General features: G+C 38.6%; 1 protein-coding gene across 5 annotated transcripts in view; it reads right to left on the reverse strand.

Moving 5' to 3' along the window:
* Positions 1 to 17,051, reverse strand: part of RGS17 (regulator of G protein signaling 17) — a 76,669-nt gene that overhangs the window by 14,346 nt on the left and 45,272 nt on the right. For all 5 annotated transcript variants that reach the window (XM_051615298.1, XM_051615296.1, XM_051615297.1 and 2 more), the window contains exon 2: positions 15,759 to 15,902. In XM_051615298.1, the coding sequence (XP_051471258.1) occupies positions 15,759 to 15,877 (119 nt within the window). In that variant the 5' untranslated portion in view covers positions 15,878 to 15,902. The remainder of the gene's footprint in view (positions 1 to 15,758; positions 15,903 to 17,051) is intronic.

The following is a 17,051-nucleotide window of genomic DNA, read 5'->3' on the forward strand; positions in this document are numbered from 1 at the left end:
TATTAGAGAGGAAAGGGATGCATCAGTCATCAAAGTCTTATCTCTGACCTCTGAGAATTTATGTCCTTGCAAGAACAGCAAGACAGACTAAAACACTTTCAGCAGCAAGTGTAGTGATAGGACAAGGGGTAGTGGTTTTAAACTGAAAGAGGGTAGATTTAGGTTGGATACTAGGAAGAAATCCTTCACCATGAGGGTAGTAAGGCACTGGAATAGGTTCCCAGGGAGGTTGTGGATGCCCTTTCCTGGAGGCTTTCAAGACCAGGTTGGATGAAGCTTTATTCAGCCTGGTCTAGTGTGAGAATGTGAGGTGTCATCATAGCAGAAAGGTTTGAACCTGATGATCTTTAAGGTCCCTTCCAACCTCAACCATTCTATGATTCATTCTATTTAGACTGTTCTAATAATACCAGTATATGCAAAGCACAGAAGTGCAGAGCCAAACTTCAGCCTAATTAGTGGCACTAAATGAATTCTGGAGCAGAGGCTTGCATAGAACTCTGGAGGTCTGCAAGGCCAGCATAAGGGATGTGCAGTTCATCCACCAACAGATGTGAAACAGTAAAAATTGCAAACTTGGCATTTTCATATGTCTGCACTGGTTGTCTGCAAAAAACATTGGAGTGGAATGGTGGTCAAGAGCTTTTGCAGTAATTTGCTTTAATTGATCAGAATCTAGTCTTAACTCAGTTAGTTAGTTAGAAATGTAAAATGTAAAATTTTATACTGAAAACAAGTTACAATGTTAGTGAAAAATAGCTACATCATTCTCCAAGTAAAATAGGAAAAAATGAATTGTCTTGTGCTTAAAACTAAATGATGGAGATTGTGTTGAGCAGACTGACACAGGAAACCAGTGGGTTGGGGGAAAGCCAACAGTTACCATAAGGCTATAATCAGCCTACTTGGCAGTGTCCACTGCAACTATAAAATCCTTTCAAAAAGTCCAGGTACCTGTGGTGCTAAGTTTCCTGAGTGCCAGAATTACATTTGCCTTAGGTGAAAAGATGGTGCAAGACACATGTATAATCCAAATTGTTTTTAAACGCAAAAAACAAGCATAGACTCCAGCATGGACTCAACTGTTCTAGAGTGAAAAAAAAATAAATGTCTGCAATGAGAATTTATAAATTTCAGGTTTGATTCTGCAAGCCTGACCTTATGTAAGACAAAACAACAAAAGCAAAACAAAACCAAATATTTGGTTTTGCTTTACATAAAGCAAGTATTTTCAAGGTTAGCATCCAGGAAATTTTGTATTACAGCTAAAAACCCTCCAATATTTCAAAGCTTTAGATGGGGAAGGACTGTGGAGTCACAAACCTCCTGGCAATTTGTTCAGCTTACACTGTGGTCATTTTGATCTGTAACCATAAAAGACCTAGTGATAACTGACCTTCTATTTTTCCCTCATAGATAACAAAAAGTAAAATAAAAATGAAACAAAGATGCTTCACCTCTTCCAATGCCTAGAAAACACTGAATTTCTTCCTTTGCAGTTTTTCTTGGTGGGTATTTTCCCCCTTGATTCAGTTTGCTATGTTGTAGTATGGTATACTTCAGATTTTTTCCTTTTTTTCCATCTCTTTGTTTGAAGAGCATACAGCTGAGAAACAGTCTGTAACAGACGGCTGGGCACTTGTGTGTGCCATGAATGTGCTTGCAGCTGAAAAGCTTAGTGTCTGCCCAGGGTCTAGTAATAGTAAATGCAGGCAGACTTCTGGCTCCCATATGCACCTTTCTGCATACCATGAATTCCGTAGGCCAAGGGGGAGCTCAAGGTGGAAATTTTCTGGTGCAATTTATGCTACCCAGGATGAGTGCAGAAGCTGTTTCACAGGCCCTTCCGCTGGGGTTTTATAGAGAATGCAGCTGACTGGAACTGAGTTTGTGTTCAGCATAGATTTCACAGTCAAAGCTAATTTACTTTTGAATTGGGTTTTCCACAAAATAGTATTTGTGGGAAAGTTTAAGATCAATTAAATTTCATAATTTATTTTGATGGTTTTAAAAATAATAATCATTATATTTAAAAATTAAATAATCACTTGTCTTGGTTTAATTCACTGCTGTTAACTGTTAATCTAACCACCTCTTTCAAAGTAATTCTAGTTAATGCATTCAAATAATAGATTTAAATGAAATACTGTGCTTAGCTTCAAAAAGCTCTTTGGAAAAATTGCATTCTGTCACTGTATATTTTCTCCCAGCAAGCTTTCTGATTACAAGAAAAGAGATTTTGTAATAAGAAAACAGTTCATCAGGAAATCCAGCAACTATAACTCTAAACTTCATGATATTTGGAGTTTATTAGAACCTCATCTCTCAGAATCCTGCAAACAGTTCACAGCTCCACCTTTCACTCAGAATCACATTTATACTAAGAAATCTGGAGAGAAGTTTGGAGAGCAATGCCTTACAGCACCAAAATCCTAAAGCACAGCAAAACCTGCATTTGTTTTCTGGGTTATTTAGAAGTATCCTCACTTCTCTAAACTAATCTTGAGATTTCTGTAAGAGTGGCATTGATGTTATCGCTGAGGAGTGTGTGGACATAGGAATAGAGTCAAATAGAGTCAAAACTCCCTGTGCCTACACACAGGTATCTTGGCCTGTTCACTGCCCTATTTCTGACACCTATGCTGTAGCGGCAAACCAGGCTGACTACAGGAATTGCTGACAGTTCTCCTGTCTTTGTTCCAAAATGCTGCTCTTGCAGTGCTGTTCAGATGTTTCTGTGTAAAGGAACAGCTTTTAGCCCTGTTAGGTATTTAAGAGTTTAGAAGGAAATACACTTAAAAACACTATGGATGAACAGTGACCTACCTTTCTTCCTTGTGAAAATCTGGACCAAGGTCTGTGAATTCTTTTGTTCAAGGGCTTATGAGAAGGACAGCTCATCATTGTTCAGAGTTGTGAACTTCCCCATGAAAGATAAGAAACTTCTCAGTCCATCTGAGATTGTATGTTTCTGCCAGACTTTGAAGGTGGGGGAGAGCAGGCTGAATTTCTTACTGCTTTTCAATTGCAGTGCTTTCTTAATACTGTGCTGGATTCAGTGTAATTGGTCAAAGTCATTATAGATTCAACTATAAACAACAAAAAAAGGAGATGGGTGGTAATTAAGGTTTAAGGTATCTGGAGCAACTCAGGCTATTAAGGTCTGATAGTCTTACTTATGTTGTGCTACTTCTCAGCATGAGTAAAAGCAGAATTGAACCCAAGTGATCTAGTGCTTAAGAGTATAATCACCTCTTTGTTAATGGGAACTCTTGGCCAAGATTTTGGAGTTTATGTAAGATCATTATATAAGGTTATTAAATTGCATCCCACATGGCACTGTGAAGGTAGATCATCCTCACTGAAAAATGAATGCTAAGCTGAAGTAAGTCATAGAGGGATGTGCTCAGTAAAGCAAGTACCTAAAAAGGTTTTAGCAGCTCTGCAGTGTTCCAATTTAAAATGGAATAGATCTAAAATCCGGTAACCTTTTCTGCTTGTAAGGTCTGTACAACTTACAGTCTCTTTTCAAAGCCATGAGTTATATTCTCCTGCTGTATTTTCCACAGAAGTTGAATTCAGTGTACATTTGGCAGACAAGCTTTCAGATTTTTCCAAGCTCTGCATTTTCCTTTTGGCCCCCATGAAGAATTTGGAAGCAAAGCTTTAGAATCAGTGTTATTTGCAATGTGATCTTTGATGTCATTTTTATACTGATTCTTTCTTCTTTTAAAAAATGTTCAGAAGTGGATTGGTGGTGCAAAAACTAACCTGCTGCAAACCCCCTGACAAAAGGAACATTCTTCTAAGATAACCATAAATATATCCAGAAATGTTTTGCAACATTTAAGATCTAAATTTAGTCTTTGCTAAGTTGAACACAGAATCACTGAAACACAGAACGGCTGAGGTTGGAAGGGACGGAGCTCTGGAGATCACCTTGTCCACCCCCACCTGTTCAAGCAGAGCGACCTAGAACAGGCTGCCAAGAATCATGATTGGATGAGTTTTAAATATCTGAAAGGCTGGAGACTCCACAGCCTGTCTAGGTAATCTGTGCTAGTACCTGGTCACTGTTACAGTTAGAAAGTGTTTCCTGATGTTCATAGGGAATCTTCTGTGTTCTGGTTTGTGCCCATTGCCTCCAGTCCTGTCACTGGGCACTGCTGAGAAGGGTCTGGCTCTGTCCTCTTTGCACACTTCCTTCAGGTATTTATCCACATTTATAAGATGCCCCTGAGCCAGCTCTTCTTCAGGTCAAACAGTCACAGGTTTCTCAGCCTTTCCTTGTAAGAGAGGTGCTCCAGTCTCCTAATCATTTTAGTAGCCTTTTGATGGACTCTCCAGTGTGTCCAGGCCCCTTGCAATGAACAGCCCAGACCTGGACCGAGTACTCTAGGTGTGGCCACCAGTGCCACAATCAACACGTTTACTACAATCGTATTTGAAGAAAGACTGAGACTGAAGAATATTCTTGGGTCTTCTTAAAAAATGCAATTATATTTATACTTCAGGGTGACTTCAGGGTGAAGGAGGGAAATGTTCGCAAGGTCAATGCAGGCTAAAAGGTATGAGAAAGGAGAATGGTCCTTTTAATGGGCAGTCTTGCTGATCTTGCTTTCCTGCTCTGCTCTTGTGTGACTTATTTAAACTACCTAGCTACAGATATTGCAGCTTAGCAGGCATCCAAAGGCAGATGGAAACTGCCAGCGTGCACTGTACCTGAGCTTCTGAAATAAAGGATGGTAACTTCCTCAAACTTACACTAGCACTGAGCAAAAGCTGTAACTGTGCAAAAGAGGAAAGAAATAGTGATTTAAAGACATATGACTTTTCTAAGCTCTCCTTTTTCTCAGATATACTTAGTTCTTCTGAAAATCTGTAAGAAAATATGTTCTCTGCTGGATTCTACTTTAAAGATACTACCTTACTTTTACATCATGATACTCACGCCAGAAGCTATTACAACTCTTGGAATTTTTTTGTCCTTTCTAGGATAAATTTCTAAGATTTTTGTTCTCAGATGTGGAATGTAATTTCTGTATAAGTAAGAAATTAATGGTTTGCCAAAGTTTGCTTGTCAGTGATTCCTAATGCAGTTACTCTAGCTTTGTTTCATTACCGTAGAGCCAGTTTCTGCTTTAAGCAAGTTTCAACTCAAGTATTTATTTCTCTTGTCAGGTCACCCAACAGATAACTAGTCAGGCTGTCGATTTCATTCCTTCCTTCAGAATAATATTACCACTCACATACATCTTGTACAATGGATACATGTAATTATGAGACAATCCGCAGTGTCCTTACTCCTGGCTATGGCTATTTTGCAAGCAATTCCTTCATATATTTGATACAATTAAAAGTGGCAGTTTTCTAGTGTTCAAAGAAATAAAAATTGTATTCTTTGAAAGGGCAACTGGATGACTAAAAGCCCTCCAAGCCACTAGCAAGCAAGCCTAATGGTCTCAGTTAATTCTGATAAATGGGCCTGGACTCAGTTTCCATAGTGGCTTTTTTTATTATTCTTGATTTGCAGAGATGAAAATAGCAGCGACAGTAAATTGAGCCTGATTCAGGTCACTGCTTTGATTCCATAGATTTAGTTGCAGTTTCTAACTGGGAAGATATGTTTCAGAACATTCATACTAAATTCACATTTTTCTTCTTGTAAGGTATTGTAAAATTCTTCAGTTAAAGAGAGCTTTATGTATTTGTAAAGTATAATTTCTACCATGACGTTTATGAACACCATATGTTGTAAAATGACACTGGACCAGACTAGTTTACACTTATACACAATATAATCAAATAAGATGGGGCATCTTCCACTTAATATTTGTCCAACTAACAAAGAGGATTGAGAACCATCATGCCAGTCTGTTTATATTACAGACATCTGTTTTGATGGATATTAACTGCTTGTTTCCAGGTTTTCTGTTAGACAAAGTCCTGAGCTGAGAAGAACTTCCAACATGCGTGTCAACAGGAACTAAAGATACCCAGTGCTCTGTAATAGCTGTTTGATATCTGCTAGCATCAGGACCTCAGCCAGCTACTTCAGAAGAGCCAGAGTTGCCATCCAGACAAATACATGTGCTGTGGAATTATTAAGGCTGACTAGACAAGATTTGCATCTCCGTTGCCTTTCTGCCTCACATAATGAATGGCTGGCCCACTTTTCTAGTGAGAGGATCTCCATCTTGTAAGTGTTATCTTCTAGGGGTGCAGACTTGATTCCATGATACATTCTCTCATTTTTATCTCTTAAAAGCCCTAGACATTTGTTCCTGTTTTAACTGACAATTTAAACCTATTTGGAATGATACATGGCTAAAAACCAAACTTTGTAAGATGGAAATTTTGCTGCTAGCAGATTTTTCCCTTTTGGCTTGGAACTACAGATTGCACTTATTGTTGCAGATAAAATGGGCTTGGGAGGGTTCTCTGGCTCTGAAGCTGACTAGCACCATGTAGCCCTGGTCCATAAAGCCTATATTCAATGTCTGCACCTGCGAAATATTATTGTCTGAGCCTGTGCTCTTTGACACTGCCCAGAACTTTGCCAGGGAGTTAGCACTTGCTAACAATTTAACTCTATGGCAGATTGCTTGAGACTATATTAGATCCTGGCCCTGCTTAGTTTACCAGTATAGACACAGCTGAAGTGTTTAATTTGGATGTTTTTGTTGGTTTTACATGTGAAATATTTAAGTTTTTCTTATACTCCATGATGAATACAGTTCAGAGGATTTGCAAGGACCCATTTTGACCTTTCACATGCTTATCTGTTTTTGTGGTTTTCCGCATTCCTGCAGTTAATGCATCTTTGAGTAAATTCATAATTGTCAAATTTGCAATAAGGAAACAAAAAAACAGCCCAAACCCTACTGAGGGAGATTCCAAAGGCTCCAAACTCCTTACAGCTGAAAATCGCAATGTAAAATGTACTGAGGCATTCTTGGCCCTCTTGTTTGGTGGTTTGTTGTGGGGTTTTTTGTTTTTGTTTTTGTTTTTTTTTTTTTTTCCTGCAGCACAGTCAAGCTTTGCGCTGGTGACAGAAAATCTGTCATGACATTACGAATCTCCCTTCAGCCACTGTTCTGCAGACAAGAAGGGGAATAGCATTTTGGCACAGGCAGGTGGGAAACAGGCATGAGTGAAGAGTGAGAGCCAAGATGCTGATGCTCTAAAGCAATCCATCTCTTAAACAGCCTCGGAGGAAACATCAAGCTGCTTTACCCTGGTGGAGATGATTCTGTCATTGCTTTCTCTCCTGCTAGTCTCCCCAAGAGCAGCTGTCCCTAAGACACACTTGTGTGCTGAGCCAGGCCAGAATCAAGATAATTTTCTAAAGTTAACCTGATTTAGTCTGTTATCTCCTTCTGAGGAGCTACTGTCAGCATCTTATGCATGGCTGAATTAGAATGAGCCTTGTGTAATCCCAAATTCCCCCTGAGCATGTATTTATTCTTCAATTTAGAAGGATTGCCAATCTGATTATTTATCTATCTATCTATCTATCTATCTATCTATCTATCTATCTATCTATCTATCTATCTATCTATCTAGGTATCTAATTTTCTTTACAGAATTATTTGCATGAAATAGGACTGTTTTCTGTAGTTAGACTGATGAGCGTTTCTTAGTAGTATTATGCACACAGGAATAGATGCATTTGGTTTGTGAAGCTTCAGAAGCAGTTAATACAATTTTTCTAATAGATCATGTTTATGACCCACCCATTGTATAACTTGCTTGTGCTATCACAGATAAAAATGTCAGTAAATACATGAGCCTCCATCTCTTTCTTAAAATGTAATGAACTTTCAAAGTTTAAAATATTAAAGATAAAACCCTGATACTAGGAAATCTTGGCCCAGAGAGCCCAGGACTAGTTTAGATGTTAATGAGTATTCTACCATTGGCTTGTGATCAAAATTAACAGACCAGCTGCATAAGAAGCTAGTGCTCCACTCTTTACATTAGACTTCTGTTTTATAACTGGGGAAGAACAAGTTTACCTCACCTTTGAAAATATAAATATTTATCAGTTTACATGGAGTCAGACTCAGTTTACAGTATTAAAGGGTTTTTCAAACCAGAATTTTTGGTTGAAAATCAATTTCAAATTATTCATATATGCTGAATGTCTGTGCAGTGTCTTGTATATCTTTGTGCTTCCACTGTGATTTCATGTTAAGCCAGCAGTGTCTTAATGACTACCCATTTGCAGACACTTGCCAAAATCAATGCAGTTTGTAGCTCACCGCTTTTCCCTAGAGAACTGCATGGTTTTGATTTACTTTGCATGTCCCACAAAGCAATGGCCTGCACGAAAGCTGCTTTTGCATGGCAAATGACCTGTGGAAACCAGGTGCTGCCATGGGAGCTGGTGGCTCGCAGTTCCTGCCTCTGCTCCACAGGAGCACCTTGTGCTTCCACAGGAGTTTGGAAGTAGGTGGCAGGGAGCTGAGAAGAAGAAAGGAGGAAGACAAAAGGTGGTGGATGAGCTTGGAAACAGGGATTTTGGGGCTGCTTTTTGTGAGGGGAGATGAAATGTATTTGATTAATTTAGAACAGGGCTCCCCAGTGACCATGGCAGGCTCTCAGAGGATTTAACAGGTTAACTTTAAGCTTCCTGTATTAAATTTTGCTTTTTGTAAATTTTCTTCTTATAGCCCTTTTGGTTTGCTGCAAACATTTTTATTTTCTGCATTCACATCTTACTCTTTAGAAGCAGATGCAGGAAGAATTATGGAGAAGTGGTTTGCTGCAGTTTGAGAGAGACCTCATCTACCATACCTTTGCACCTTGTGCCATCACTTATGTAGAATCAGCATGCTCCTCTCTTAGCATTTCACATCTGCTTGGCAGGAAGGTGCAAGAAATGGTCAAAGTTGCCTTTACTCACCACCTCGGGAGCTCTGGGATAAGGACCTGTATTGAATCACATCTGAGGTATATTTGCGTTCTGGCTTAAGGAGAGAGCAGACTTCCAGGAATTATTAGGCTAACACCAACAATCTGGCCCAGTGTCACAGCAGGGCACAAGCCCAGAAGTCGGCAAATCAAGCTGTGATGCCCTGGGAGAGTTGTGTAAACAAGTATGGACTGAGCCACCTGTCCCCAGCCTGCCTTGAGGACCTAAACAGCCATAAAGCTCCAGCAAAATCACAAGCCCTGTCCGTTATATAAAGCCGAGTGAGCCTATTAAACATCATACTCATCAGAAAGACATGCTTCTTCCTTCTGATTTTTTTTTTTAACTTTAGAGATCATCCCTTTCTTTGGCTTTAAGGGGAGAAGAAATGCTTTACTTGGGTATTCTTTAATAAGTACTGTTAACATAACTTACGAAAGTATGAAAAAAATATTTGACAAGCTATTTATATTTAGAGTGTCTTCTGCTTGTTTTTCCAAATGCTGAAAATGTATTTTTTTATTTTTATTTTAAGTAGCTAAAGGAACCTTGAGAGGCCCATTTCTGAGGACTAAGTATTTAAATCCTTACCCCATGGCGCATTCCAGTGACAACAGGAATGTTCTCTCATGGCTTCAGCACTGAGGATATGTGGACTGAAAGACAAGGTGATTTAAGACTGATTTTCTAGAGTACCACCTTTGGTAGCTTGTGTGACAGGTCACATAATGGGTTTTATCAAGCTTTAAATTTTACCTGTCAGAAGAACTGATGCTCCTTTCCTATGAAAGCACCAGTGTTGCCCATTACACTGTGGTGATAGAGATGATACTGTCCTATAGATGCATAGAACATGAGTTCTATGGCAGCTAAACCTACGATCCCTCAGAATAAATTATTCTCCAGGAAAGAGGGGGAATGTTTTCATATTTGAACTCTGCAACAGCAAATGATAAAAAAAATAATGAAGTCCTGGGATGTTTTAAAGAGGCTCAGAACAGAATACCTTTTCCCATTAAATATTTTTTAAAAATATATCACCTTCTATTTCAGTAAAATAGAGTACAGTAGCCCAGACTTCTATACTCTGCACTAGAGTACAATAATTCCTCATGCACTTTTCCATATTTGCTTTTCTCATGTGTGATGTTTTGAAAAGGTAAAATGCAGACAGCTGAGTGCATCTCTTTCAGATATGTTGTCCTATGTGTTCAGTGAGGAAAAGAATAATTTAAATATTAGGTTTTAAAAAAATAAATAAAGTGAAAGCAAAAAATAGTTTTCAAAATTAGTACTTTTTTTCAAAAATAAAGATTTTCTTTTCTTGCTTAAAACTTTAACACAATCCTGGAACCTGGGTGACTCTTTTTGTACCAGCCCATCTCTAGTCTACTCCTAGTATAAAAGTTCTGCAGACAGGCATGGGAAGCAGAATATGGACTTTTTTCCCCCACATTTTTCAGAACGTGTGGCTATAATTTATTGCATTGCTTTTTTGTTTCTCTCCTTTCTTTGCTTCCCTCTCCTGCAAACTTCCTACCATAGTTTAATAAAATAGAACAGCCATGACTATCACCCCCATATATTATGAACAGTCATGCAAAGCTTAGATAAAATTTTTCAATGGCAAACTAACACTGATAATGGCAGAAAAAAACTATTCATCTCAAAGTGCTAGAGAGGTGGGAAGTGCAAAAAATTTTTTTGTTTTGTTTAGACTGCTGTGCACACTATCTGCTTGTAAAGAGGAGGAAAATGTTGAATTCCATAGAGAAAAAATATTAATATAACTTAAATTTGTCCTTAGAACTGTATCTGTTATTTCATATTCTTGTAGGCCCAAGTCAACTGCTTGTGTGATCAACTTCACTTGACCCCTGGAAGCCTTTTCATGTCCCCCTGACTCCTGTACTGCTAAGGCCTCTTGCAGGGCACTTGTTTAGATGCCTTCCGAGCCTTCAGTGTGTGGTAGAGGGATTATCAAGCATCAGTATGTTCCTCAGCTTTAAAATTCACTAAGCACTTTATAAAAGGAGAGTGTAAGAAGACATGACGCCTGCTCTGGTTGGGAGACAAAAGAGGAAGCAAAATAAAACTGGCGCAATAGCCAACCTCCCTGTGCTAGCATCCTGAGAGTTTTTTTGAAGACTGTTATTTACAAGTGTTTGCAAGAAAATGAGTGGCTTCATGTCTGCTCAGGAAGCTGGAGATTTCTAATAGGGTTGGGGAGGTGAAATAGCAGATTTCTACCCTTACCTCACCAAGGTAAGCTCAAACTGTAAAGACATAGCACTAAATACTAAATGTGCAGCTCTCTGGAGAAAGAGTAATTGAGAAAATTACAGACTGTCATGTTAAGAGTCTTACTGCAGATTTTTTCAACTCTCAGGCTACCCAAGTTATTGAAATTACACCTATTAAGGAAGCCTTTTCTTCTGTCCTCTTTGGGAATAATGTTTTGTGGAAGCACTGGGCACAGGATGAAATGCAGTTCAGCACCTTAGGTACCTAACTGGTATTTATCTATTAGATAGTTTAGGAAGGTAGTCTTCCTGGAGTAAGTACCTAAGACCTGGTCAGAGGAGAGAGGAAGGTCTTATAGAAGTACTCCAGAGGGATATAATATCTGCCACTGTGGTAAGTGGACAAGCTTTTTCTGTTGGGAACCACAGAAGCACTTTATTTTCTCCACTGAGGAGAAGGAGGCTGCTTCTTTCACTATTGATGCTTGGGCACCTGTTCAAGGCTTAAGCTAGTTAGGCAACATCCTGACCATATTTATTATAATAAAATTGCAAACTTAAGGAGCCTGTTTTTCTTCATCTTTTCCAATCTGAACATACTTTGGTAATCAGCCCTGCTTTGTACTTGTGAACTGAGCAATTTACTGTCCTGAAAATTCTCAGTGCCCATAAATGTACAAGGTCTGGCTGGGATGGAGTTAATTTTCTTCACAGCAGCCCATATGGTGCTGTGTTTTGGATTTCTGACCAAAGCAGTGTTGATAACACACCAATGTTTTAGCTGTTGCTGAACAGTGCTGGCACAGTATCAAGGTTTTCTCTGTTTCTCGTGCTGCCTCACCAGCAAGTAGGCTAGGGATGCACAAGAGGTTTGGAGGTGAAACAGCTGGGACAGCTGACCCCAACTCACCAAGGGATAGTCCACACCATGTGGCATTGTGCTCAGCAGTAAAAGCTGGGGAAGAGGGAGGATGGGAAGGTGGAAGTTCGGCATTATGCAACCTGTCTTCCCAAGTAACAATTATGCATGGTGAAGCCCTGCGCTCCTGGAGATGGGAGAACACCTGCCTGCTGATGGGAAGCAGTGAATTAATTCCTTATTTTGCTTTACTTGTGCACACTGCTTTGCTTTATCTGTTAAACTGTCCTGATCTCAACCCATGAATCTTGTCACTTTCACCCATCTGATTATTTTCCCCATCCCACTGGGTAGGAGTGGGTGGCTGCACAGGGCTGAGCTGCCCCCCAGACTATCCCACAACAATGGGGAAGTACTACAATTTTTTTTTAACCTTTAAAAAGGAGTTATTAGATAAAAAAATGTTTGTAATAAGATGTAGTGAATAATCTTTTGATTTAACTTTTTGCTGTTAACAAGTCCCTATGAGGCAAGGTACTATTTCCCCAAACAAAGGTATGAATAACTGCCTGTGCTGTTATGCAAACAGAAAACTTAAAGCTTATTCTGATTTTAACACAGGGTGGAACAGAACAAGACAAACATCACATGTTTCACAAAAGATATCTTTAGAATTCTAATTATTTGTTTGGGTATAGGAACTGCTGAACTGACTCTTCCAACAGATGAAAGTGAAAGCTTCTTACTAAAAGCTGCACATACCCTTCCCTCCTTTCTATGAATGGTGAGGAAGTTGAGGCACTACAAGGTTAGTGATGTAAGAGCTGCCCTCAGTCACACAGGCTGGTGGTAAAAATGGAAGAAAAGTCTTCTAATCTTGATATTGACAGTTAAAGCATTGTCATCACCATTAATGAATTCAGCAACATTTCCAGACAGGAATCTCTTGAGAAATTAACATTACTTGAATACAAAGACCTATGGAACCATGGAAGGCATGTAATTACATTAGGTCCAGATAACCTGTTAAAATTTTCAATTAGACTTTCCTATTACAGAGAACTACCCTACAGAATTACCTACCTAGGATCCCCTAGTGACTAGTAATTTTTATTCTATTTAAAAATATATATATAGTAGGTTTTAGGGTACAAAACTGAGGCAAGAATAGTAATTACTTCCTTTTAACTGAGATTCTGAAACATTCAGTATTGACTTTTCCAAAGTTTTTTCCCATGTCTCCTCTAATGGGGTTTCCACTATGGAATCACAGAAGAATGATCTGTAAAAGGCTTGCTTCATTATCAGTTCTACATTTTTGATCTTCAAAAATGCAAGTGATGTCATTATCTCCTTTGACTCATTCTTTGACTTAATCCTTAAAGTTCTCTTAAATTGATAGTATCTCTTCTTTCTCAGTCTAATCTACATTGTATAAAAAACCCAAAACCTATTATCCCTCCAAAAAACCTGAAAGACAGTATAATAGTAGCAAAAAACCCCAATTACTAAAGCAGCTGAAGACACATCCTACATTTTAAAGAAACAATTGCTCTAATTTAGATTTAATGTGCAAAAGCTGTTCAAATATATAATGATACTGCATTCTAAGCAGTAGAGACACTCCAAGGGTCATATAGGCTGTGAAAGCTTCAAAAGAGTGTATAGTTGTCAAATGAGACTTCTTGAGCTATAGCATGCTTAAAAAATAAAAACAGTTGTCTTTAAATTTTAGAAATTAGACTGATACTTTTACGGCCATTCATGTTCAAGTTTGCAAGGCAAAACCCAACTTTAGATTTACAGGCACAATGATGGGCTTTATTTCCAATCAGTAAAGAGATGTTGCAGTTAGGGTGGATAAGTCAATGAAAACATCACCTCAGAAATTGTTAAAAAGCAAGCAGAGTTCTAGGTATTAATAATAAAAAATCAAAAGCAAACACAAAATGTGGTACACCCATGTGTTCACTACTGCAACAGATTTAGACACACATCTTAGACAGGAAATAGTAGAATAGGAAAGGTACATAGACACAAGGTAGGTGGATACATAGAAGAGAGAGAGGATAAACCATGGTCTGGGGCAGGTTCTGTATCACAGAGATTAAAACAGAGAAGACTATGGAAGAAAAAACAGCTGAAGGGAGAGATAAGAGAGCTCTGTAAAATCTTGATCATCCTGGGAACAATTATTCACTGTGTTTCACAATCAAAAGACTAAGGGGGCATCAAATTAAATTAACCTCTACTAGATTAAAACAAATTAAGGGGCATAATAGTTCACAGAGTGCACAGGTCCACTGTAGAATTTATTGCTATGGGAAACTCTGGATGCCAAATTTTAAATGCCTTCAGGAAGTCACTTCAGAAATTGGTTTGACAAATTAATGAAAGAAAATTCCATCAAGGGCTATAAAACATATGGAAATAACCTCTGGACTAGGAAGTTCCTAAGTTACAGATGGCAAGAAATTGTGAGTTTTGGTGTGGGTAGCTTGAGTAAGTGCTTGTCCACTTGCTTTATCTTTCCTTTTGCCACCCACTACAGGTTACTTCCTGAAATAGGATACTGAGCTGAATGAATCTCTGGTCTGTAACAGGATAGCTAATCTTACATTGAGCCCCTGTCACAAAGCAGAGATAACAGTGCCAAAACATCCTCCCTTTTCTTCCCATTTAATACACTTTCACCTCTTTGCTGTATGGATTGAACATATTGCAAAGTAACTTCATATAAGCATGAGCTCTTTCTCATCCTTGCTCCAAATATCCTCTGCCTCCAGATTAAACTGTAAGTAGCAGCCAAAGAAGGTCCACCCTGGTACTGCCTCCAGGATGTGGCATATTGGAAAAAACTGTCCCATTTGATGTTGGTGCATACAGGCTGGTATGTATTCTTAAATATATTGGGGGCAAATAACCTCAGATTTTAGATTTCGGCCAGATGGCTGATTCAAGTGAAAATAACACAGATACACAGAGGAATGGTCGCTCCAAAAAGACTGAACTGTTTATGTAACAGGATGCACAGGCTCCAAATAGTTCTGCATATATTTCAACACTAGCTGCACTCATGAAAATAAGAAATAAAGACCTGATGCATCTCAAAACTCTAAGAATTCAAAGCTGTTTCTGAAAATGGCTTTAATTCTTTGATTTTCCAAATGAACTCTTTGTTTAGGAAGAGAAAAGCAGCTATATTTTTGAGCCTTTTCCCCACTAATGTTACACTACATCATTTAAAAGATGAAGTGGAATTTAACACTTGTATTTTCACGTTTACAGAGTACGTATTATTCAATAACTAAGTAGTAAAACAGGTCACATATTTTCACATTTATGACCATCTCCCTTTTACCCTCCTGAATGCAGAGAACTGCAATATCAAAAGTACAAGTAGAAAAAAACCCCACAACATATTTTGAATGCAAATTATAAAATGTTCAGTATCAAGTCTCTCATTCATGTACACTAGTTTTACAACCGAAATTTCCTCATTTAGTTATGGTTTATGTAAAGCAAATATAGCTTGAATTCACTATTCTCTCCTCTTTCCCTTCACAAGATGTCCAACCAAATCAGGGAACTGTTTAATCAAACTGTTACGTGAAATGTTAACTTGTGCCTCTTGGCAGCAATCCTTTCCCAGAAGTTTGCATGTTCCCAGTGCTTGGCATTTTCCATTCTCATTGTTTACCTGTGGTGGATACAGAACCAAACATACTACAGGACGTACCATGAACAGCTGCAGCAACAGCACCAACAAAAGCAACATGTGTTGTTGGGCCTTTGGTTTCCAGGTGCTTGAGACACAGCTGATGTTCCTTCATTTTGTGACTGCTGCCTCTTTCTCATTTCAGCTACTTCAGTGCCCAAGTGGCTATAAGAACACAGACATAAGAGATGTACAGAATTACTACAGACCATCATAAAGTACATTCACATTTCTACAGCAATCTCTGATTCTAATTCTTACAGCTCGTGGCAACAAAAGCCCATGGCTATCCACTGTGCTGGTCAAGTAATAGTTCTATTGTGTTAAAAGCAGTTTCTAGGAGACCACATTGAATCATGTCTATTCTTACTGCTCTGGCCACACTAAAAAGACTGTTTATTACCCTTTTGAACAGCAAGCAGCACAGTTTGTGTAGCACTTGGTAGAGACTGAGTTGTTCCTTACCATATGACTATCACAGCTCTTTCCATTGTACTCAAAATACAGTGGGATGGTTATTCACTTTAAACATGAGCTGAAAAGTGATGTTTCTTTTTGACTTTTTGGTTTCTCTGGTCAATGCTGGACCAATAAAACTGGTATAAGTGATATTATGCCATGAGCACTAATAGCTTTTAAGAGCCAATATTGTAAGTATCATGACTGGGAGTTTCGCTACTTTAGAGTTTCTCTCTGTAAATAACATTAATAATAAATATGTATTGGGAAAATACTTTTCCAACTTTGGGACTATTTTCTGGTCACAGAAGATTTTCTCCTACTCACTGCCAGTCCTTCCTAGCTTTTATTAGATCAAGATATTTTTCTTTCTGGTGACTTACAATATGCAGCTGGAAGTAATATTCCATGCATTACTTAGTTTTCAAAAGAAGCAAAAACATTTATTGCTAAGTTATGTTATTTAGAATGGTTCAGATGTTAGGATCCTTCTAACAGTTCACATCTTCTTTGTACAACTACATTTCCCAGAGTAATGACTGTTACAAGCTAGAATTAATTTAGTATTTATGTCTTTGAAAAAGCACAATCCGATTACTGTGGGGAGGAGCCCAGTTTAAAACAGACTTTGGCAGAAGATGACCTGGTGTGAGCAACATGTGCTGTGCTCCACACCCCCAGGGCATCATCCTGCTGCAGCCAGGAGTGCTGGGGAAGGGCAGGCTCTTCTTGATTTGCCACCTGGGTGCATCATGCACAGATAACGGAGGGATGTGCTTACTCTGTCTACATGCATTCATGCTGTGAGAGTTTGCATTTACATGGCTGCTAAAACTCCCGAAGTCCCTCTTCTGT

Source organism: Apus apus, chromosome 3 (assembly GCF_020740795.1).
Source record: "Apus apus isolate bApuApu2 chromosome 3, bApuApu2.pri.cur, whole genome shotgun sequence".
In the NCBI taxonomy this organism is placed as follows: Eukaryota; Metazoa; Chordata; class Aves; order Apodiformes; family Apodidae; genus Apus; species Apus apus.